Source organism: Mercenaria mercenaria, chromosome 1, assembly GCF_021730395.1.
Source record: "Mercenaria mercenaria strain notata chromosome 1, MADL_Memer_1, whole genome shotgun sequence".
NCBI classification, from domain to species: Eukaryota; Metazoa; Mollusca; class Bivalvia; order Venerida; family Veneridae; genus Mercenaria; species Mercenaria mercenaria.
Window position 1 is genome coordinate 19,540,335 of NC_069361.1, and position 24,926 is coordinate 19,565,260.

Sequence of the window (24,926 nt, forward strand, 5' to 3'; positions counted from 1 at the left end):
ATTTTTGAGACTATTACAAACTGTAAGACAAACAACAACTGTTTCATAACAGCATGCCCAACTTTTCAAACGATTGTCAGTAAAATAGTCTAAGATGATGTAAATTGTGTAAATTCATGTAAGAGTTATGGGACTTTATTCTGTGATATCTTGTCCAATTGCATCCACCATCTGTATAAAGTTTCAACCAAGTATTTGCATTAGTTTTGGAGAGAGTAACTTCATTGCAAAACTTCAACCTGCATCATCAAAGTCCAAAAAGGGACATAACTAAAATATAATTTAGATATATGTGACATATATCATTTGCCATGTTCTATCTGCCTTTGAACTTGTATGAAGTTTCAAATCAATATCTATATTGACTTTTGAGAAAACAATGTTTATGTAAAACTTCAATCTAGAACTGTACACGAAGGGGGGTGGGCAATTTATTTAAATTAAGTAAGACTTATTGTACTTGATGTTGTAACATAGTGTTATTACATGAAAGACAAGTGTAAAGTTTTAACATAGTATCTATAATGGTTAAAAACACGGTACTGTACACTTTGAAAAACTCTAACCAAAATTTCTGAGTTAAAAAAGGGCATTATTCAGGAAATACTGCAGGTAGAGTTATGCATCTTGTCACACTAATGTGCACTTTCACTATGAGCAAGCACAAAAAGTTCCAATTAGATATCCTAAGTAATGAAGTATATATTGGATTTTATTAAAAAAACTTCAACAAAAATTTCTTAGTTGAAAAGTCGCGTAACTCCAAAAACACTGCAATTAGAGTTAATAATTTTGTCGCACTAATGAATATTACCACTATGAGCAAGTTCAGCAACTTTCAATTGAATATTTTCAGATATGAAGAAGGTATTTGACTTTATAAAAAGTTTAACCACATTTCTAACTCAAATGTGGCTTAATTCTGGAAATATTGCAGTTAAGACTCTTGTCACACTAATGTACATTGTCACTATGAGCAAGTACAGAAAATTTCAACTGAATATCTTCAGTAATGAAGAAGATATTGAGCTCGTAAAAAAAACTCTAACCAAAGCTGATGCTGGTGCCAGCAAAAGTTCAATAGCTTTCCTTATTCTTCAGCCAGCAGAATCAAAAATGCAGGTTAGACAGCTGAAGGTCAAAGAATTCTCCAGTAATTGATAGATCTAGTTAACCATTTTCAGCCTGTAGGTCACTGTGACCTTGGACTAATTGACCTAATGACCCTTAAAAAAGAGAGAAGTCATCTACTGCAAATTTGTCTTGTGATTTTGACAGTCGCATTTGCTCAATCATTATTCCATTACTGGTTTCAGACCAGTTTCCGATAAGTACCAGTATCCGAATACTCGTAATCTGTCCTTCCGCGTAACTCTTCAGAAAGGGAGTACTGTATATTTTGGAACGCTAGCTCACAAGCAAGCATCAAGCGAAATTTCATTAACCTAAGTTAAGTTTTTACACAGAAATTCTACCTTCTTTATTTAGCAATCCTGCGCATGTGCAGCGCATGTGCAGAAGATAACCCCATGCTGCATAATTAAAGGCCAGTTCCCACCCCCCACCCACACTTTGTGCTAAAATCAGACAACCTCCTAAAAGTTTCTAAAAACATTAATTATCCATTAAATTTGCTGCTAGTGAAATAAAAAAATGCTTAAAAATTAACAAAACAATGGAATTTTATCTTTGACAAGAAAAAACACAAGTAAGGAGGGTCAAGCCATGTCCTTTACGGTACAGTATGTTATAAAGCTGAAGGTAGTCACAGACTTTTGACAGGAAAAACTAGTAACGGTTAAATACATTTTTTAAAATCAAAATTATAAAATATTTCAATGATTTATGTTTTTAAAGCTGCTCACAGAGCCATTTGTCGGAAACTGATACTGTAGATTAACCATTAACGCTGATTAGACTATACTTTCAGAGCCCCTATTTCGGGACGCATGTGCAGATAAGGCTGGTATTGTTTACATCCTTGCAAAGAGGGAAGACTTACGTTTATAGATTTGTAAATGACTTGTATTTGAAAACAAATATAGAGAAAACCTTCATTTTTTATCGGAAACTGGTCTGAAATCAGTACTAACTGGAAACCATTTCAGTATCAAGGTCACCATGACCTTGACCTTTAACACACTGACTCACATATCGTTAATGAATTTATGATTTCATTTATATATTGCTGATTTTATATTTTTAACAAAACAATATAATTCTTGTAACCTCTGCTTAAAGTAACACTTACCACTTACCGTTACAAAAAAAAACCCACTACAACATGACTGTTGACATGCTCAACAGCTAGGGTCATACCAGATACAATGGCCTAAAGGTCATGGAAGCCTCACTTAACAGATATACAATAACTGATTGGACACTTATTCAACATTATAATTATATAATTATATATTACCTTCAAACTGTGAACTAGGAGAATTTCTTTTCTTGGTACTATTGGCTGTGCCACTTCTGTTAAAATGCTTGAAGAAATAAGGAGCTGGTACCAGTGGTTGCCTTTGATTATGCATTCCAGAGGCAGGAACCGTCTTAGGTCGAGTGTGTTCTGGCTGCAACTCAAAATCTGCTAAGATCTCAGCCTTGTTTGGGTTCCGGTAGCTCCTATAAACAAATAATGATACAAGTTCACTAATTAATTAATTAGTTAATTGATTATCGCTTTTCTTAATTGTTAATTCATATACAGTTTGTCCAACTTAATCTGAAAAGTCTACTTTCTAAGTTTATTACACTAATATCATCGGCCTCATTTGAAAAGGACGAACCTGCATTTTTGCCAAAAGAGTTTTAAGACATTTTAGAAAAGGTGAAGACTTAGTGTTCCTGCATCTTTTGCGAAAATATCAGATAAAATAGCCAATCACAAAGGTCAAATATTGTCACATCAGGAAAGGATGTATAATAAATTTCATCAACATGCTAAAAAGATATATTTGCAATGAAAACGCCATTTTGTATAAATTACATAGTTTTGAGTGTTTTTTGAAATAAAATGCAATAAATGATTTTTCTTAAATTCTTTTAAATCATATTCATGTAGCGGAATGGTGTGGTTTATAAGATAGTTTTTGCATATACTACTTTTTGACACTGATTTTTTTAAATTGTATATTTCTATTTGCAGATACGCTGTTTTCAAATTTTCTTTCTTTGCGTCTCCTGAAAAACTGGCATTTTGCAGGTACAACCTTTTCGACTGAGGCCGACAATATGTTACTTTCATCCTAGGCCTGACCTTAGACATTTGAAATGATCAGTTACATCCAATTTAAAATAAAGATATAGCCTATATAGGACCCTTATAGATCCCATCACATAGTGGACTAATATCATGCAAACTAAAGTAGGCTGAAAGTTTAGGAATCTGAAACATAGAGAATCAATGCTGCAAATGTCCTTGTCCAAAAAACACAGGACATATACCATGGAAAATACCACCTTTAGAATGTTTTTTCAAAATAAATTTTAAAATATTTTGTATCATGTTCAATCTTCCTACCATTTCTCATGAAACTCTGGGAATGAAATATAATTTAGTAGGATATACTCATACCTAAACCACAGCAGAACCTCACTACAGACTTGAAAATTATCATGATTGTAGATGATTTATAATTATTATCTACTCCATTACATCTGTCTAGTGTAATAATCCATTGAAGAAATGTTCTTTACAGAAATTGTGGGCAAAATATGGAAACTACGCTCATTCAAGGATCCTAAAAGTTCAACATGAACACTGCATTCTCCGATGAGCTAAAAAGAAACTAAAGAGGAACCCTGCTACAGAATAACTACAATGAACTACAACTTTATAATTTTGGGCACAACAAGTGAAGCATAACTGTGAAACCAACCTGACTGTAAATCCAGTACTGTAATTTCCTGGTGTGTACGTGCCTGGTGTATAACTGCTGGGTCTTGAACTTGGCTTCCTCAATGGCAATAAACTATGTAAAGACTCAACATTACCCTGTAAAGTCAATAAATATTGATGTATCAGTAGTTGGTTCTGAGATCTGCTAGAGGCTGCCATACCAAAAAATATGAATTTAATGAATTTATGCAGAAATATTCATGATATGTAAATATTTGACAATCTGAAGTTACCAATTTCATTCCAATTAACTGTTTTGATAAAAAGTATCAGAGGCCCTGAATGAGATAGTATCAATGAAAAGTAGAAAAAACAAAAAAACAATAATATTTCATGGATACAATGCTTGTATCATTCCACAAAAGTCCCATTTATTTTAACAAAAACTTCCCATTTGTTTATCTTTGAAACTAGAAACCAACTAATTTTTCAATTCCCATTGTTATTTTCTCTGTAACAATGAAATTTACAACAATGTAGCTGTCTCCCGCAGTTGAACATAAACTATTTTATTATATACCTTTATTATAAATTCTGTCACAAATATGACTTGTATTTCACAAGTAAATACAACAGACAGAAAAAAATGTATTGTACCATTCGTATTGTATGTTGCTGGAATACTTATAGTTGAAGTAATATGCTTGACCTGACTCACTGCTATAAATAGTGCACATAAAAACTACACTCAGTTCTACTTTAACATCCATAAACATTGAAGACTTCGTTCAAAACAAAACAACAAACTAAAAGGTGGAGGTATATAATAAAAGTGTCTTTATACCAGTAGCTAGATCCGTGATTTTGTATTTGGCTCTTGTGGATTTACCAGGTCAGATCATACTTGGCCCGGGCACCCCTCGTGTGATCCGACCTTGCAAAACCCACTGAGACGAATACAGCATCCAAGATCAAGCTATTATAATTACACTATTATATCTGCAGACAAAATCTGACAGTTATTCATTTTCTTAGATTCTACCAGAAAGCCTGCAATGCTTCTATCAGCAGAAAAAGTACAAGACAACCAATGTAGCTGGTATTGAATTATGGGCCAGGTGAATATACAGTGTGTGTCAACCAATCTAACTGGTATTGAACAATGGGCCAAGTGAATGTACAGAGTGTCTTGACCAATGTTGCTGGTATTGAATTATGGCATGTTTAAACCAATCTAACTGGTATTGAACTATGGGCCCAGTGAATGTACACTGTGTCTTGACCAATCTTGCTGGTATTTAACTATGGGCCAGAAGAATGTACAGTGTGTCTGGAACAATCTAGTTAGTACTGATCTATGGGCTAGAAGAATGTACACTGTGTCTTCCTCTGGGCCAGGAGAATGTACACTGTGTCTCAATCTATCTATCTGGTAATGGGCTATGGACTAGGTGAATGTAAACTGTGTCTCAACCAATCTTGCTGGTATTGAACTGTGGGCTAGGTGAATGTAAACTGTGTCTCAACCGATCTTGCTGGTACTGACCTCTGGACCAGGAGAATGTACACAGTGTCTCAATCTATCTATCTGGTAATGGGCTATGGACTCGGTGAATGTAAACTGTGTCTCAACCAATCTTGCTGGTATTTAACTATGGGCCAGAAGAATGTACAGTGTGTCTGGAACAATCTAGTTAGTACTGATCTATGGGCTAGAAGAATGTACACTGTGTCTTCCTCTGGGCCAGGAGAATGTACACTGTGTCTCAATCTATCTATCTGGTAATGGGCTATGGACTAGGTGAATGTAAACTGTGTCTCAACCAATCATGCTGGTATTGAACTGTGGGCTAGGTGAATGTAAAGTGTGTCTCAACCGATCTTGCTGGTACTGACCTCTGGACCAGGAGAATGTACACAGTGTCTCAATCTATCTATCTGGTAATGGGCTATGGACTAGGTGAATGTAAACTGTGTCTCAACCAATCTTGCTGGTATTGAACTGTGGGCTAGGTGAATGTAAACTGTGTCTCAACCGATCTTGCTGGTATTGAACTATGGGCTAGGAGAATGTAAACAGTGTCTCAACCAATCTTGTTGGTATTGAACTATGGACTAAGTGAATATCTATGGGTTAAGAGAATGTACACTGTGTCTTGACCAATCTTGCCGGTATTGACCTCTGGACCAGGAGAATGTACACTGTGTCTCAATCTATCTATCTGGTAATGGGCTATGAACTAAGTGAATGTAAACTGTGTCTCAACCAATCTTGCTGGTATTGAACTGTGGGCTAGGTAAATGTAAACTGTGTCTCAACCGATCTTGCTGGTATTGACCTCTGGACCAGGAGAATGTACACAGTGTCTCAATCTATCTATCTGGTAATGGGCTATGGACTAGGTGAATGTAAACTGTGTTTCAACCAATCTTGCTGGTATTGAACTATAGGCTAGGTGAATGTAAACTGTGTCTCAACCAATCTTGCTGGTATTGAACTATTGACTAGGTGAATGTAAACTGTGTCTCAACCAATCTTGCTGGTATTGAACTGTGGGCTAGGTGAATGTAAACTGTGTCTCAACCGATCTTGCTGGTATTGAACTATGGGCTAGGAGAATGTAAACAGTGTCTCAACCAATCTTGTTGGCATTGAACTATGGACTAAGTGAATATAAATTGTGTCTCAACCGATCTTGCTGGTATTGACCTCTGGACCAGGAGAATGTACACTGTGTCTTAATCTATCTATCTGGTAATGGGCTATGGACTAGGTGAATGTAAACTGTGTCTCAACCAATCTTGCTGGTACTGAACTGTGGGCTAGGTGAATATAAACTGTGTCACAACCGATCTTGCTGGTATTGGCCTCTGGACCAGGAGAATGTACACAGTGTCTCAATCTATCTATCTGGTAATGGGCTATGGACTAGGTGAATGTAAACTGTGTCTCAACCAATCTTGCTGGTATTGAACTATGGGCTAGGTGAATGTAAACTGTGTCTCAACCGATCTTGCTGGTATTGAACTATGGGCTAGGTGAATGTAAACAGTGTCTCAACCAATTTTGCTGGTATTGAACTATAGGCTAGGTGAATATAAACTGTGTCTCAACCAATCTTGCTGGTAATGAACTATGGGCTGAGAATGTAAACTGTGTCTCAACCAATCTTGCTGGTATTAAACTATGGGCTAGGTGAATGTAAACTGTGTCTCAACCAGTCTTGCTGGTATTGAACTATGGGCTAGGTGAATGTAAACTGTGTCTCAACCGATCTTGCTGGTATTGAACTATGGGCTAGGTGAATGTAAACAGTGTCTCAACCAATCTTGCTTGTATTGAACTATAGGCTAGGTGAATGTAAACCGTGTCTCAACCAATCTTGCTGGTATTGAACTATAGGCTAGGTGAATATAAACCGTGTCTCAACCAATCTTGCTGGTATTGAACTATAGGCTAGGTGAATGTAAACCGTGTCTCAACCAATCTTGCTGGTATTGAACTATGGGCTAAGAGAATGTAAACTGTGTCTCAACCAATCTTGCTGTTATTGAACTATGGGCTAAGAGAATGTAAACTGTGTCTCAACCAATCTTGCTGGTATTGAACTATGGGCTAGGATAAGGTAAACAGTGTCTCAACCAATCATGCTGCTATTGAACTATAGGCTAGGTGAATGTAAACTGTGTCTCAACTAATCTTGCTGGATTTGAACTCTGGGCTAGGTGAATGTAAACTGTGTCTCAACCAATCTTACTGGTATTGAACTATGGGCTAGGTGAATGTAAACAGCGTCTCAACCAATCTTGCTGGTATTGAACTATGGGCTAAGAGAATGTAAACTGTGTCTCAACCAATCTTGCTGCTATTGAACTATAGGCTAGGTAAATGTAAACTGTGTCTCAACCAGTCTTGCTGGTATTGAACTATGGGCTAAGAGAATGTAAACTGTGTCTCAACCAATCTTGCTGGTATTGAACTATGGGCTAAGAGAATGTAAACCGTGTCTCAACCAATCTTGCTGGTATTGAACTATGGGCTAAGAGAATGTAAACTGTGTCTCAACCAATCTTGCTGGTATTGAACTATGGGCTAAGAGAATGTAAACTGTGTCTCAACCAATCTTGCTGGTATTGAACTATGGGCTAAGAGAATGTAAACTGTGTCTCAACCAATCTTGCTGGTATTGAACTATGGGCTAGGATAAGGTAAACAGTGTCTCAACCAATCTTGCTGCTATTGAACTATAGGCTAGGTGAATGTAAACTGTGTCTCAACCAATCTTGCTGGATTTGAACTCTGGGCTAGGTGAATGTAAACTGTGTCTCAACCAATCTTACTGGTATTGAACTATAGGCCAGGAGAATGTACCAAGGTGTCTTTTCAGATACAAAATATTCACAGACTACCTTACTCACTTTACAAACTTTTTTGAAGCATTCCTCAATGCCACCAAGATCATCCCGTTCCTTGGCCATTCTCTGAACCTCTTCAACTAGTGCATCAGACAATGGCATGTTAGATATATCCCACCCATAATGTTCAGCAAAACTCATCAGTCCAGTCAGATTTTCTGATCTTGTCACTCCATTATTTATGATGCCCGTGTAATTTCTTGGGTTTCTCCTGCAAATAAACAATAATCTTAACATCAAAAGCTCAATAAAATCCTTAAATAGCAGTGAATTAGCCCATGATTATTAATGTAGCTACAAGATACCACAATACAGAAGTATCTGCTTATAGACACAATAAAACAGCAATCACTGGGTAAGAAGAAACCAGCCTTTACAGTATATCATTAAGAAACCATAGCAGCGCAAACAATATTGAAGCACAACATACAGAAATGTAAAAATAGAATAGAAATATCCTTTCAATACTATACTGGGATTTGATTTCCATACATGCACAAAATGCCATATAAGTGTAGTACAGTGCTTAGGTACAAGAAAACATTGAGTACTATACTAGTTTAAAAGAGAACACTGTCACAACCATACCATAAACAGCATTGTACTTTACACCATGCTTCCGAATAACTGAACCATTAGATTCATAAACCATTGCACTGTTAAGACATACACTAAAACACTGAGGTACTAAAATGCTACACTGAGATAATGTAGCATTGCAGTCTACAGCAGATACCAGAGCAATGCAAACAAGTTGAAAGATTTCCTGCAGCCAGAAGTTATACAGGCCAGATATTGTTACGGATGTATGTGTGACTACTCAGCCTAACAAGAGCTGTCCTGGAGGACAGCAACGCCCAACTATTCAACAGCCTTGTCAATTGAATGAATACTAAAGTCGAAAAAGGGTAATAAATTTGTAAAAATTTGAAAAAGGGTTATGGAACCTTCACAGTGCTAATCAGCTCATAAAGTGAACAAGTGTGTGAAGTTTCAATCCTTTCCCATAAGTGGATACTGAAATACCAGCTTACATACAAAATCTTAACCAAAAACTGCTAAGTCAAAAAAAGGGGCATAATTTTTAAAAAAATGCAAATAGAGTTTTGGGACCTATACAGTGCATATCAGATCTTGACAGTTAACAAGTGTGTGAAGTTTCAATCCATTCCCATTAGTAGGTACTGAGACACCAGCTTACATACAAAACCTTAACCAAGAATTTCTAAATCGAAAAAGGGGCATAATTTTGTAAAAAAGCAAAATAGAGTTATGGAACCTAAGCAATGTAGGTCATTTTATCACAGTGAATAAGTGTGTGAAGTTTCAATCCATTCCCACAAGTGGTTATTGAGATACCAGCTTACAAACAAAACCTTAACCAACAATTTCTAAGTCGAAAAGGGGGCATAATTTTATAAAAAAGCAAAATAAGAGTTATGAAACCTGTGCAATGTAGGTCAGTTTATTACAGTGAATAAGTGTGTGAAGTTTCAATCCATTCCCACAAGTGGTTACTAAGATACCAGCTTACATACAAAACCTTAACCAAGAATTTCTAAGTCGAAAAAGGGGCATAATTTTGTAAAAAAGCAAAATAGAGTTATGGATCCTGCGCAATGTAGGTCAGTTTATCACAGTGAATAAGTGTGTGAAGTCTCAATCCATTCCAACAAGTGGTTACTGAGATACCAGCTTACATACAAAACCTTAACCAAATCGGGACGCGGACGCAGATGCGGACATCGATGCATGGGTGAGTCCAATAGCTCTACTATTCTTTGAATAGTCGAGCTAAAAAGTAACTTATGCTTGTTTTTTATCATACCATTACGCTTTAATGTAGGAAATATTACTCCATTCTACATGTTTTAGAAGTAGATCTATGAAATATGTATTTCTTAATTCTGAAAGTTATTGTTTTGACAAATTGTTTTGTAACACAAATCTTTGGTAAAAGTAACCAAAGTCCACGATCACTATCCATATGCGTAATCCTTTTTTGGGCATACTGTGAAATCATTAATATTAATGGGGGACTAATTTTTGTTGGTTTCTTACACGAGTCAAACCATAAAATTAAAATGCAAAAAAACAAGCGAGAGTCCCATTCACTTTATTTTCTGAAGACAGTTGAAAAGTATGAAATTATATTCCCACAAAATAGTAATTTTGGCCAATTCTAAGTCTACTATTTTACCAAAAATTCATTTTAACTTCACAGATCAGTTGTTACTGGTAGAACACTTTACAGCATCACTTACTGACACTGCATCTAATGATCACACTGAAAATGTATAAAATATATATAGAATTTCACCTTATAAGTTCGTCAAAATGTTTAGGGTCAGCAGATTTTGCTGGTCCCCATTTTCTGTGTTTTAACTGTTTTGGATGTGAACACCTGGGTGTTGGATTTTCCTCACCATATACATCACTGGATGCTGGCTGGTGCTGTTTCTGGATAGAAAGCATCGCGTTAATTTATATTCTGTCTATTTAAACTACTAGAAAATCAAGAGAGATTATTACTGTTTTCAAAAAGTACTCATGACTAAGTTCAAATATATCTTGGTATTTTATATATTTTATTCAAAAGTATTGCACACAAATTAGTGGGACCTTTTCATTTTTAAATATCAAGGGTCTACGTTGGTATCTACTGGTAGGTAGAATCTTTTGCATATTCTGTGGATATTTTTGGATTGATTTAAATACAAGTAAAATGCACTAGTCAATCAGTAGCATTTAATGACTGTTCTTTGTTAAATGCCTTAGTCAACCAAATACAACATTAAAATGAAAGAATGTATTTTACCCACACTGACATCCAAATGTTCATTGCAAAACATGTTTTAGCTTCAAGTAAAATGGAGTTAACCTCCATTGATGCATGTATAATACAGCCTGCTGTCATTTCTTGATGTTGTAATATATTCCTAGCGGGTCATTATCTTTGGAAATTTTAATACAGCAGGATAAATGCTTTCTGTGTAAGTAATTTGACCAGCTGAAACCATTTCTGACCAGATAAATGAATCAAAGAAATCAGAGGTTAACTAGAGATACTTTTGAGAAAAGCGCATGTCTCCCACAACTACCTAATCTTCTAAATAGTAAGTCAGTCTTTATATACTGTTTACTTAGTCCACATGTGCATGCGCTTTCCTGACACCAAAAGGACGCCTATACTACTAGCAGTATAGGCGCCGGTTTAGGGGTAAAACTGTGCAAGCAAATCTGAGTGTTTTTGGTAAATCAAGGGCCATAATTCCAAAGTGCCTATGCCAATTTGGCTACTTATCGAACTTGGCCAAGCACTTATTGGCAGACACATTTTGTTGAAGTTTGGTGAAGATCGGATGAGAAATGTTCGACTTAAGAGTGCGCACAAGCTTTGTGACAGACACACAGACACACACACAGACTGGAGTAAATCAATATGTCTCCCACACCACTGTGTGGTGGGAGACATAATTATTGGAGTTGGTCACACTTCCTCTGATGACAAGAATCAAGCTTTTGTGAAATACAGTTATTCCACTGTACAAAGTAACCTTTTCTCTGATAAATTGTCTGGGTCTGGCTTAAACGAGACTATCGCTTTTCAATGACAATTCACATTTTCATAAGATATAATTATGTGTGTGTCAAAAATGTCAGAATAAAAGTTATTTGTTTGTTTGTAAGCTAATTTACAGTTGCTACCAGAAACCCATATGAGCAGCACCTCCAGGAGACTGCTAGTAATTTTCGGATACTGAAAGATACAGGTAAAGGTAAATTTTATTTACCGTTGCTTTGTGAAACAATTAACATAAGCTCTGTAGAGCTTTTGAGCGACCCTATTTTAAGAACAGTTAAAACCAATATACCTTACCCCCAGCAATTTGCTGGTACCCATTTACTGCTGGGTCGACTGAGGCAATAGTGATAAAGTGCCTTGCCCAAGGACACACCGCAATGGGAGTAGCCAGGATTCGAACCAGGGGTCTTCACCTCCATAAGAAAGCGTCTTAGTCCTCTCGACCACTGCGCCCACTACAATCATCAGATGCTCCAATTCCAGAAACTTCCTTGGTTCTTTACCATGCCAGATGTAAAAATGTAAAGCACCCACACAGGGAACTCTTATCCAAATGTGGTAGTCATTTTAGCTGGACTCCCAATCCCTGATTTCATTGTCAGGCAGTGAAGTCAAGCATACTGGTGCACACATATGCCATACTTGAACTTTCCTGAAAATCTCTATAACATAATACTCTAGTTACCTTTAAGGCTTTTCCTCTAAATCCTCTCGTTTCTTCTTTGACTCTTAGCAATTCAACCATTTTCTGAAGAAGAAAATGTAAAAATATTAACTTCTTTCATCTTTCTCATTTCAAGCATATATAGGAGAGATCGTGTTTGTATACAAATCCCTTGTATTTTCTATTTTTAGAACTGATAAGACAAATATCGGGTGGCAGACACCCAGCGTCCATGTTTTTTTGTAAACAGTAATGTAATTCTAACAGCTTAAACTTTCTTAAAAAACAAATGATATCAATAATCTTTTGATCAATGGAAATAATATAAAACAAGCAATTTATTGATTACTTTTAATTATCATTTCGAAATAAAATGGATTTATTATGAACGCTTAACTTACAGTGTTTTTTCTAAAAGTTTGGAGCATCCCTACACCACTATTAAAATCATATGTCATTTAAAATGGTTATTCATTTTAAAAAGATATTGAAATGAGAAAATATGAAAATCGTAAGCATTTTAAAACTTTCTGAATTTTTAAAATCCATAAATGAGCGAAAAAGTTATTAAAAATTAAAAATTCCGATCCCATACACAAACGATGTAAAAACATTTGTTTTGCCAACCACCAGATAAACAGGACCTGGTGTTAATGCGTGACGTCACGGCGATCTCTCCTATAAACAAAAAGCTAAAACAAGTTCTGACCTATTCAGAATAAATACAGAAACATGATTTTACACTTTGTATATTTAAAGTACAAATACATTTTAACTTTATACCACTGTTGCATTCCTAATCCCATGAAGCATGTATTTCACTGCATGGTACCCACGGAGTAAGTGCATTACAACACAACATTAGAACTTTTGCTTTGCGAACAACTGACATAAATTGTTAGCCCTTATCATGCTTGATTCTGCCTTTGCCACCAGTGCAAATCATGATCAGCCTGCAGGTCTGTGCAGTCTGATAAATATCTGCACTGTTCACCATTCAGTAAGTATCTTTTTGGTAAGCACCCCTATAGTTAATGATACTGTCTAAATTGAAAGAAAGAGAAGTTCATTATAGAAATTTAGCAGGGTAAGGGTTAACAATTTGTTCATTTCAGATATTTACATCTACAACACTGGATCAACTTAAAACACAGTGAATGAAAAAGAAAATTGAACTACACAATATGAATCAGTTTGTTTAAAACTGACCTCCAGACACTTAAAAATAAATTAACCCGTTTATTTCATACTTCGGTTGAAAGTACCGAACCATTACTCATTCCTTTAAAGTAAAGCTTTAAAAATTCATACATATCTCCTATCCTCTGCTGGTGTCCGTACTTTCTGTGATACACCCGCCCTTGGCCGTGCCATTTTTGCTTCTCTGTTGGCTGGAGGGTTTACATTACCTTCCTAAAATACATAAAATACTACAGGACATGTTCTAATATAATCATGAATCCAAGAAAAGTAAATGACCAGGAAAAACTTCAAGACCAAATTGAAAACATCATCAGATATCACGAACAGATTTTAGCCTAATCTTTTTAGAAGCAAGTCATCACTAAGCAAGTTAATGCCCAAAGAATGCCGAAACATTGACGTAATTGAAAATTAATCACCGACTGTCATATTGATCGCTGACTGTCATGGGACCTTTTCCATAATTATCAAGATAAATTAAGATTTAATTACAACTATTGTTAGCTTAAAGAAAGTGTGGTGAAAAAAAATAAAAATATTATTGCTTTAAATCAACAATATCGGACCAACTGAAATGTACTTTTTAAAGAATGTATTAAAACTTTTTTCCTGACACACAGTCTTAGGAGACTAAGTTTCCATAACACTGATTGGATATCATTTAAAACTACCTCTTAAACTATTATATGTTTGTATTGCTTAGGTTTTTACGAACAGCCGTGGAGTAATAAAACTTATCTTCATCTCTTACCTAAGTTTTAACTTTTTCCTAAGTAGAAAGATTTCATAAACAGGGCCAATGCATTTTCCTAATACTTCTTTAAACTTTCTTTTTCTTTGTCACACTAAAAAGTCCTCCTTATTCGCGAAATAATTTTAGACTTCTCACTGTTTCAAAATCTCATAAAGTCAAACTTTGTTTTCTCAAACTCAACAGGATTGAGTCACTGAATAACATACATTATACTGGTATTTTGCTGGTACCTGATGATGCATTGGGTTCCAGTGAATTTTGAGTAGTGTTTAAAATACACAGTTTGAGAAAAAAGAAGGTTCACTGTACTATGACAAAGCTCAATGATTTCATTTGTTTTAGGATCAGTAATTATAATACAAACCAGTCCAAGGTAAATTCCTGTCATGTTTCGAGGCTGGTTCCTACTTGGTACACTTGCAGAGTAATACGGCATGTTTCTGGTAACCGGCAGAGCTGATGTTGGATGCACGTTCCTCATCATTATTATATTGCTGTCAGTGTACATTTTAATGTCTTTTTATTTGTCTTAGAAAATAAAAATACTCCTCAAAACTTTCAATATATTCATAACCAGTTACTCAATTACAATATTTCACCACTACTAAACTCCTTTTTTCAACTCTTCTACTGTCTGTGATGTAAGGTACTGATTATATCAAACAAATTTGGAAATCCTCTGGTTACTTAACATGCTTATTGCATTTAACAGTCCAAACTTAAATCAATAAACTGTCATTAATTCCATATCACCGTTTTCTTTCAAATCTGTTTAATTGATTTCCCATTATTCAAATCAATAAAAGCGAACCAACCACATACTCATTTAGGTATGAAGTCTCTTCTCTATTATAACTAATAACATTCCGTCAGAAAAATTCTTGTTGTTATCTTGACCTCCACTTCTGAAAAGAAAAAAGAACTCTATTAATTTTCAAACAGATTTTATAATCTACTTTCTTTTCTTTCTGAAAGAAACATTATCAATAAAACATGTGTTTAAAGCTCTTAACAAAGGCTCCGCATAAATATTATACTCAAAATGTAAACTGCTATTCAACTATCCCTTTATCCTGACTTTTAATTATAAATATTTAATGTAAAAAAAACCAAAAAAACTAAGTGCCTACCAGTACACAAATGCACTTTATTCTAACTTCATTTATAATATATACTTAACAGGTTTAATTAAGTAAATACTTTTTCCGACTAACAAGGCATTAAATCTCAATAAATACAAGGTTATTAATGGCCTGTATTAACTTTTATAATGACAAAGTAGATTTTAGCTTATTGACTTTATTCACTTCTTTGGCATGTGATCTTACAACTTTAAACAATTATATAATCAGTATATTAAAATGCTTTATTGTATTTCAATACTGGTGTTATATATACCGGCACTGACTTCCCAAAGTAAGAAAAGAAAAAAGTCATCAGAATGAATTCCTAAGAAAATAGCTACATGTATTTGCACTTGTTCCGTTATGGAATGAATATATTGTTTCTATGGACAAAAATACCAGCTTGACGCTCCTAAATAATCTTAATTTGTGATGCATCAGACTTAAAATATGCAAAATTATAATTACATTGTATATAGAAAAATCTGTCTGCTAGAAATAATTGTGAAAAATATTTTTCAAATTAAGAAAGCAAGAGGAACATGATGGCAGTATATCAGTTACCTGACACAAATCGATACATGCTGTTTATAGTTTTAACATTATCATATGATATTTCATGTAGTTCATGTAGAGTAGAAGCCCGGAACATCATTAGATGTTAAGCGTTGTCGCTTCTTAGGCCCATTGTCGCTTCTTAGGCCCATGATATGAAAAGTGAATTTTCAAAATTTTACAAATTCCAAGGTGTAACACTATGCAACATATGATCTTTTTTGCACTAGCAATGTTTTTCTGTAAAACAGGGGACCCCAAGGATGGGGTCAACTTTAACCCCATGATCTGAATGAATGTTTATGTAGATGACCACAACACAAAGCTACATGCAAAATATCTTAAGCTCAGGGTATTAAAGATTTGGAAAAGAAGATCTTTAAAGTTTTTCCTATACAAGTCTTCTTAAAACACGTGAACAACAGGGCAGGCCCACTTTTGACCCCAGGAGCATGATCTGAACAAATCTGTTAGATGACCACTAACAAGTTTTTCTTATATCCATAATTATAGGTATTAGGATTTTGAAGAAGATTTTCAAAGTTTTCATTTTCCATTGCCATGATTCTTCTAAATTTCTGTGAACAACTTCAGTAGACAACCATCCAACTAATATCCAGGCCAAATTTCTACCAAATTTTTTCACTGGAGATGAGTGGACAGACTGGCAAATGACAGTTGATGGCCATTCAGTGAGTGATCACAATAGTTCACCCTGAGCACTTCGTGCCATAATTATAAACTTACACATTTTAGAAAGGTCTTATGTCTAAAACAGATACAATAAAACTGATCATAGTCCTTGTCACTATAAAAAGACATAGGTCAATAAGGGCATAAAAGTGTTAAACATCATCATCTTTGAACAATGTTTACAGCTAGGGGTTACCCAATTTATTGGAATGGACTACTGCATTTTCTGCATTATTTCCTGCTTGAGATGACATGTGTCACAGTCACAACTCCAGATTAATTTCATGCATCTTAACAAGACAGCACGCTCCACTATTCCGCGATTTTACAGTAAAATGAATTTTAATAATGTCTCAATAAGAGACGTCTACTTTAAAAGGATGATACACACATGCAGAAGATGATGGTAAAGATACATTTTAAGTTTCAAGTCATTATGTTATATTATACTAAAGTTATATCCAGAAAGCGAAGATTGCCAAAAAACTTTTAGTATGAAAGGGGCATAATTCTGTCAAAAAATACCATTAGAGATATGGGTATTGTAACCACACATGCAGATGATGATTATAAAGAAATATTTTTTTAATTTCAAGTCATTATCTTTAAAAGTACTAAAGATATGTCTATAAACGAAGCTTTCAAAAAAAATTTAACATGACAATAATTCCAAGTTTAACAACTTGGTGACCTTGACCTTGGGTATAATGGGCCCAGCCCCTGCACATACTTTGTTAAGTTTGTTTGTATGCTGGACAATGTTTATGTGAAGTTACATTAAGATATAAGCAATAGTAACAAAAATATGATAGAAAAACAAAGGTTGTCGAAAAACTTTAACCTTAAAAATAACATAAGAATAACACGTTGGTGACCTTGACCTTGGGTATAATGGGCCCAGCCCCTGCACATACTTTGTGTGTATGCTGGACAATGTTTATGTGAAGTTACAGTAAGATATAAGCAATAGTAACAAAAATATGATAGAAAAACAAAGGTTGTCGAAAAACTTTAACCTTAAAAATAACCTAAGTATAACACGTTGGTGACCTTGACCTTGGGTATAATGGGCCCAGCCCCTGCACATACTTTGTGTGTATGCTGGGCAATGTTTATGTGAAGTTACAATAAGATATAAGAATAGTAACAAAGATATGACAGAAAAACAAAGATTGCCGAAAAAAATTAACCAAGAAAGTGACACGCCGACGCTGGGGCGAGTAGAATAGCACCCCTATTCTCCGAATAGTGGAGCTAAAAATTAAGGTACTTTGATTCATTATAGAAACAATATTTTGCACGTTTTACTAATATGCTTATTTGAAATAGGTATATGGTTCCCTCCTTTGATGTGGGTGTGCAATTTTCATGCTTTTGCTAGTCTGACCTACATAATCAATGATAATGTCAAGTTATGATGACAACTAAACATTGCATTAAAATGTGACATTCTACTTTTCTTTCTTGATGTTACTTATTGTTACAATGGACAATGTAAGACTGATGGTCAAATTCTTGACTGGACAATTTATATATTAGGTTTCTGCAACTTCACATAACAACATAGCAAGACTTAATTTGAAACAAATGGCCTTTTTCTGTTTAAAGAAGAAAAAATAAAAAGAATAAATAAATAATGAATCTACTTCTTGAAAAAATATGCGAGTATCCCTTTAAAATAAGTGCAGTGAAAGAGCATTATGCCCTCTTAACCATACAAACAAGAGCTATCAGTAAATTGATGTATGCTCCCAAATTTATCTAGGAAACAGTGTGACAGCAAATATTTGCATATAGATATATGTACGAATAAATAAAAAAACAATGAAAGGAAATGAAATTTTGCAACTATGCTGATAAGCTATGGGTTCAAACGTACTGTTGATAAAGTTTTATTCAATACCCAGCTTCAATTCCATTGTCTTTTTTAAGAAAAAATATATTATGAATTAAAATCTAATGATGTAACTAACAAGAGCTGTCACAGGAGACAGCGGGCTTGACTATTTCGATGCTGGATAGTGAAACTGGGCACATTTGATGAAACTTAAGGTGTCACTGGAGTGTTTAATGACTCTAATGTGGATGAAGATATTGGATAATAGCTTGAGCCTGTGTCAAAAGTATTAAGTAATAAGAGAGATAAGGATCAAGTGTATCAAAACATTAAAAAAGTATATTCTAAGCAAAAAGGGCGCATAATTCATGAAATATTGGTGCACCTTGTGTCATGCTGAATCAAATCCATTTTGAAATAACTGAGATAGAGTGAAAGTGCATCAAAACTTTAACCCGAAATTCTAAGTAAAAGGGGGATAATTCTTTAAATATTGGTACCAGAGTTATGGACCTTGTGTCATATAATGTGGGAGATGATGCTGAACAACTACTTTCAGTCTGAATCAAATCCATTTAGTAATAACTGAGATAAAGTGAAAGTGCACCAAAAATTAAACTTGAAATTGTAAGTAAAAAGGGGGGATAATTCATGAAATACTGGTGCAAGAGTTATAGCCCTTGTGTCATATGATGTGAGTGATGATGTTGAACAACTATTTTAAGTTTGAAGTAAATCCATTAAGTAATAACAAAGATAAAGAGAAAGTGCATCAAAACTTTAACCAAAGTGCGGACGCAGAAGGACGCCGACGCCGATGCCAGGTTGAGTAGGATAGCTCTCCATACTTTGTATAGTCGAGCTAAAAATTATTTTGTTTTTAATTTAATCTTTTTGCAGGGAAAGTAGGATGGAGGGTGTTTATAATGTTGTGGTGTGTAACTACTGAGATATGAACTTCCCGACAATTGCAAACAGAATTTTTAAAACAAGAGCTGTTCCATAGGATGACACATGCCCCCGATGGCACTTTGAATGAATAGTTATGGCCAATGTTAGAGTTTAGGACCTTTGACCTATGGACCTGGGTCTTGCACGCAACACGTCGTCTTACTGTGCCACACATTCATGCGTAGATATTTTAAAGTCCATGCATGAATGACAAAGATATGGACCGGACACGCCCATCATTGCACTATCATGAAATATGACCTTTAACGTCTAAGTGTGACCTTGACTTTTGAGCTACGGACCTGGGTCTTGCGAGCAACATGTCGTCTTACTGTGGTACACATTCATGCCCAATAATTTTAAAATCCATGCATGAATGACAAAGATATGGACCAGACACGCCCATCAATGCACTATCATGAAATATGACCTTTAACGTCTAAGTGTGACCTTGACCTTTGAGCTACGGACCTGGGTCTTGCACGCGACACGTCGTCTTACTGTGGTACACATTCATGCCAAGTTATTTGAAAATCTATCCATGGATGACAAAGATATGGACCGGACACGAAAATTGCGGACAGACCGACAGACGGTTCAAAAACTATATGCCTCCCTTCGGGGGCATAAAAATGTACAGAAGTGGAATGATTGTCATCACGATGAAAGCAAGAGTTATGGAACCTTTATCATTCATTTGTTATATTATCATGGCGAAGACTCCCATGAAGTTTCATTCAGTTGTGATGAGTATATATCATCTGTGACATAATGCTTGCTGAAAACAAGATGTCTACACACAATGCCGATGATAGGGTTATGGCAACAGTTTGGTGATTTTGGTCATGGCAAGCAAAACCTGATGATGCCAGCCGGTGAGACATTCCATTCCATGTAGTGATCTTTAGCTTCTTGTAGATATAAACTGTATAATTTATCATATCCGTTAACACCCTTGTTATCCGGATAATAAGAAATGCTCTGATAATTCCAAAATGCTTCAAAATGGCAGATGAACGCTTCTGAAAATTTCAGGTTTTTCGGTAAGTTGCTGTGGGTTGATAAGACATTTTCAAAAAGAATGAATGGTGATTTGTTTCCATGGAACTCAAACTATTTTACTGTATTTTTGTGAATACAATACACAATATGTTAAATAGTTTACAAAATCCATGTAAGTTTAGTTTGAAAATCACATAAAAAATTATGTCAAATACTTGTATTTTTAAAATTCTTAAAACTATCTGAAGCACATTGCAGCTTCCCTTACAGAAGCAAGCCTCTGTGGCGTACATGCTGCGTATTTGCTGTGTATATGCCGCGAACACAGTAGTACACCAGAGGAGTACATTTTACATACACGCTTGCTGCTTACATGCCGCATACTATTTCGACGAGTACACAGCATGTACGCAGGAGGTCACTAGTACACTTCAGGTACGCAGCACAGACTCTGAGAATTTAAGGAGTACACTGCATGTACGCAGGAGGGACTTGTACAAGAAAATAGTACACTGCATGTACACCGCAGATACTTTGAAATTTGTGTAGTACACTTCATATACGTGGGAAAGACTTGTACAATTTCCTTTAGCATTTATTTTTAAGTGTTTTTTTTATAAAGTCTGAAGTAAACTTCATATACGCGGGAGGAACTTGTTCATTTTCTTTTGGTGTTTATACTTAATTGAATTTTTTTAGGTAAAAGTCTGAAGTACACTTCATGCAGGAAGGATTTGTACATTTTTTTTTTTTTTTGGAAGCAAGAACTTGATTTCCGAGTAACTTTTATCTTAATAGCATAGAATAGTTCAGATTACTGGTATTCTGAACAGTGAAAATTTGCCAAACTATTTGCAATGTTCATTTGTGAAGCTTACATCTTAGTGATTTCTGAGCTGCACCTTGCACGCAGTGTAAAAATATATTCTTTTTCATTTTGAATTAATCCTGGAGCTTTCTAACTTGGATAATTGAAAAGCCTTATTTGAACTTCGTTGCATTACATTTTGTAATACATGAAATAATTACCAAGATAATGCCTCAACAGCGCCCGAATGAGAAGAATTAATAGCTCTCACTGTTATTTGAATACTCTTAAGCAAAACACCATTCTATCATGTTTTATAAAGGCTTTAATGCTCATTATGTTAACTCATTAAGGCCTCACCAAATTAAAAAGTTGTTCATCGGATTTGCCGCTCGTATATTTTCAGAACATTTTTTGGCTAATTGCGCTCGCCCCACATTGGAAAAAATCAATCCAAAATTTTTTGGTGCGCTACTTTTTACAGAAGTAAAAGTGTATAAATGCTTATATAATTCCAGTCATAGATTGTTCTCAGATGGATTTTAATCAAAATAAATACATACTACGCACACATCATCTATAATAAATCATAACACTTATATTTAGTTGCATTAAAGTTGTTTCCCCTTGATGCAGTTACGCCATTTTCTTCAAATGTTTATCAAATTACAAGCTACAAAAATTGATTTATTTCATTGAAAAGTGGATGAAGAAAAACATACTAATTTATTTGATAACATCAATCTACATTATTTTGGTAAGGGTAAATACTTATTAATGCATGTCACTTATCTTTTTTCTGTTTTTTTCTGTCCAAATGATCAGCATTTGCATATGAAAGTTGGTGGGATAAGGAATATACATTATCACAGCAGTTTCGCCACAGGAGTACACAGCATGTATGCAGCGGGAGTACACAGCATGTATGCCGCAGGACTTGGGCCAGAAGTACGCATCATGTACGCCACAGGAGTACACAGCATGTACACCGCAGGACTCGGGCCAGGAGTACACAGCATGTACGCCGCAGGAGTACTCAGCATGTACACCGCAGGAGTACACAGCATGTACGCCGCAGGGGTAGTACACCGCAGGCTCATTTGCATGTGAAAAGTGTATGTGCCGCGTACATGCTGCATACTATTTCCCGCATACTAAATTCCTCCAGCGTACATCCTGTGTACTATGTAGTCCACAGCATGTACACAGCAAGTAGTACGCGGCAGAGCTCATTTGCATGTCAAAAGTGTACTACAAACGTACTATTGGTGTATGTGCGGTGTATATCCTGCGTACTATTTAAAGCCCTTGATTTCAGTACACATCATGTACGCATCAAGAGTACGCAGCAGGCCTTTTTCTTCTGTAAGGGTTATTTCATCAAATTTGTTCAAGAAATGACAAAGAAGCACCAACAGAGATCAAAAGGCACTTAATACCATCATAAAATATGCTAACTGAACACCTTAATCACAGTGTGTCAGAAGAGGAGAGAAGTATAATTTTAGAGATAAATTCAACATTTTGTCATGAAACTGAACTTAGGGAGTGTTAAATGACTCCCTTCATTTCCCCCTTTCCCTCTACTGCAATAGTCTGTTGTATTCATTAAACATTATTATAGCTGGGGAGTATGTCATGGTATAGGACTTGAATATTTAAACAGGAAGAAAATGTGTAGGTGGCTGGGTAGCTCAGTCATTAGAGCATCCAAACAGTATTCCAAGGCCTCGGGTTTGAGTCCTAGTCTGGCTGTACTTTTTTTTCTCACCCAGTGACAAATTGATTAATTCAGAACATTTTACAATGATCTAACACAGAAATCTTAAAACAAAAGTTGCTTTTTAAATCTCATTTTGTTACTGCAACAGTTAAAAGTTAAATTTCAATGATATATTTTGCATTGAACAGGTCATCATATAATAAATAGTCTAACAACCACCCTGGTGTTTGACGTGTTGTTCTCCCCTCGCATGTTTTATCTTAGGTCCAAGAAAAGACAAAAACTAGCTATATAGCTAAATCTAGCTATAATACAGTTAGAATTAGCAATAAAATCAATAACAATAATGCAAAATATGTCAAAATCAAATTTAACAAAACAGTCATAATCTCATCTGTCCCAATAATTTATAAGATGAAAGACAATTACACAAAACCAAGATATCTGCAATCTCATTTTCAATAAATGCAGCAATATTTTGTGATAAATCATTGAAGAATGAGACTCATCGTTGCATAAGACTACTAATTTAGCAATAATTTAGTAATGACTTATCACAGAAATTCTCAACATGACTGTATTGAAACTGAAACTGCATAGATCTCCATTCTTTGCCATGGGATAATAACTGTTTTATATATGATACTGACATATATTGAACAACTGTTATTATAGAAGTTTTATAGCTATTTCTAGTTATATGTAGCCAGATTTAGCTATATAGCTAATGTGTGACTTCTCTGGGATCTGTTGAAAAATAGATAAATATCTATTTCAGTATGGATAATTATGTGTTAGAAATTAGAGGAAAAACACAAGAATTATAATATTTGTCGCTGAAATTAATTAGTTACAATATTTTTAATGAAAAATAGCGACCTACAAAATATGGGAGGCGAAAGTTGAAAGAGCTATAGTTTTTTGTAAAACAATTTATATGGTAATATACTGTATTATTAAGAAAGATATAATGTTAATGAACACATCTGCATCATTTTTGAAATGAAAAGTCTTTATCTTAAAAAGACACTGAAATACCTATATATCAGTTTAGGTCTTATATAGTATATTGCCCATATAGAACATTCAAAAAGTATGTTTCAAGCACCTGTGAAAGTAATCAAAACGTAAATTATCAAACTCAAAGCATGTCAATTGAGTCAAATCCGACATTTACTGGACAACCACTTCTTTTTATAATGTATTGCACTCTGTAGAAGTAAATGATGATTGTTTAAAACACAATTTTTTTATAGTCGGGCATAAATATAAACAACATTTAGCTACGTGTAGCTATTATCCAGCAAAACGTTTTGGGTCGAACTAAATTGAGAACGAAAAATACCGTATCCAATGTAAACGTTATTGGAATCACCTCAATTTCTAATTACTGGAAACACTTTTTTAGTGTTTGAGGCTACTGCCGTAAATGATATTAAAAGATGAGTTACATCAAACCTTGCTGGCCTGTAACTATCTGCTCTAAACACATGTCAAACTGATAAAAACTCTACCAAGTATGCGATCAACTTGCCAAGGCCACCATTAACCACGCACCTGCTAAGTCTCGTTTTGGAACAACCAATCAAAGATCAGATCTGAAAGTGACATGTGCCGGGAAAATTTGACAGTCAGCTGTCCGCCGAGCGGTCTGGCACATTCATGAGTGGATTGTGTTTAATGACTTATATTTGTGTATATATCCATACTAATATGACTACTGATGTAGCTGGATATATATGCTAACTGTATGAAATAGTACTGACAGC

The 24,926-nt window shown here is 35.0% G+C and overlaps 1 protein-coding gene across 4 annotated transcripts in view; it reads right to left on the reverse strand.

Moving 5' to 3' along the window:
- The window catches only part of LOC123524136 (uncharacterized), an 82,254-nt gene extending 57,534 nt beyond the window's left edge, over nucleotides 1–24,720 (reverse strand). For 2 of the 4 annotated variants that reach the window (XM_053541384.1, XM_053541397.1), the window contains exons 1-8: nucleotides 24,616–24,715; nucleotides 14,829–15,369; nucleotides 13,819–13,920; nucleotides 12,529–12,591; nucleotides 10,578–10,717; nucleotides 8,261–8,468; nucleotides 3,882–3,997; nucleotides 2,420–2,625 (exon numbers count right to left, since the gene is read on the reverse strand). In XM_053541384.1, the coding sequence (XP_053397359.1) occupies nucleotides 2,420–2,625; nucleotides 3,882–3,997; nucleotides 8,261–8,468; nucleotides 10,578–10,717; nucleotides 12,529–12,591; nucleotides 13,819–13,920; nucleotides 14,829–14,972 (979 nt within the window). In that variant the 5' untranslated portion in view covers nucleotides 14,973–15,369; nucleotides 24,616–24,715. Of the gene's footprint in view, nucleotides 1–2,419; nucleotides 2,626–3,881; nucleotides 3,998–8,260; nucleotides 8,469–10,577; nucleotides 10,718–12,528; nucleotides 12,592–13,818; nucleotides 13,921–14,828; nucleotides 15,370–24,608 lie in introns of all 4 variants that reach the window. The other 2 variants (XM_053541387.1, XM_053541395.1) reach the window with 2 other exon arrangements.
- Between the last annotated feature and the right edge of the window lie 206 nt (nucleotides 24,721–24,926).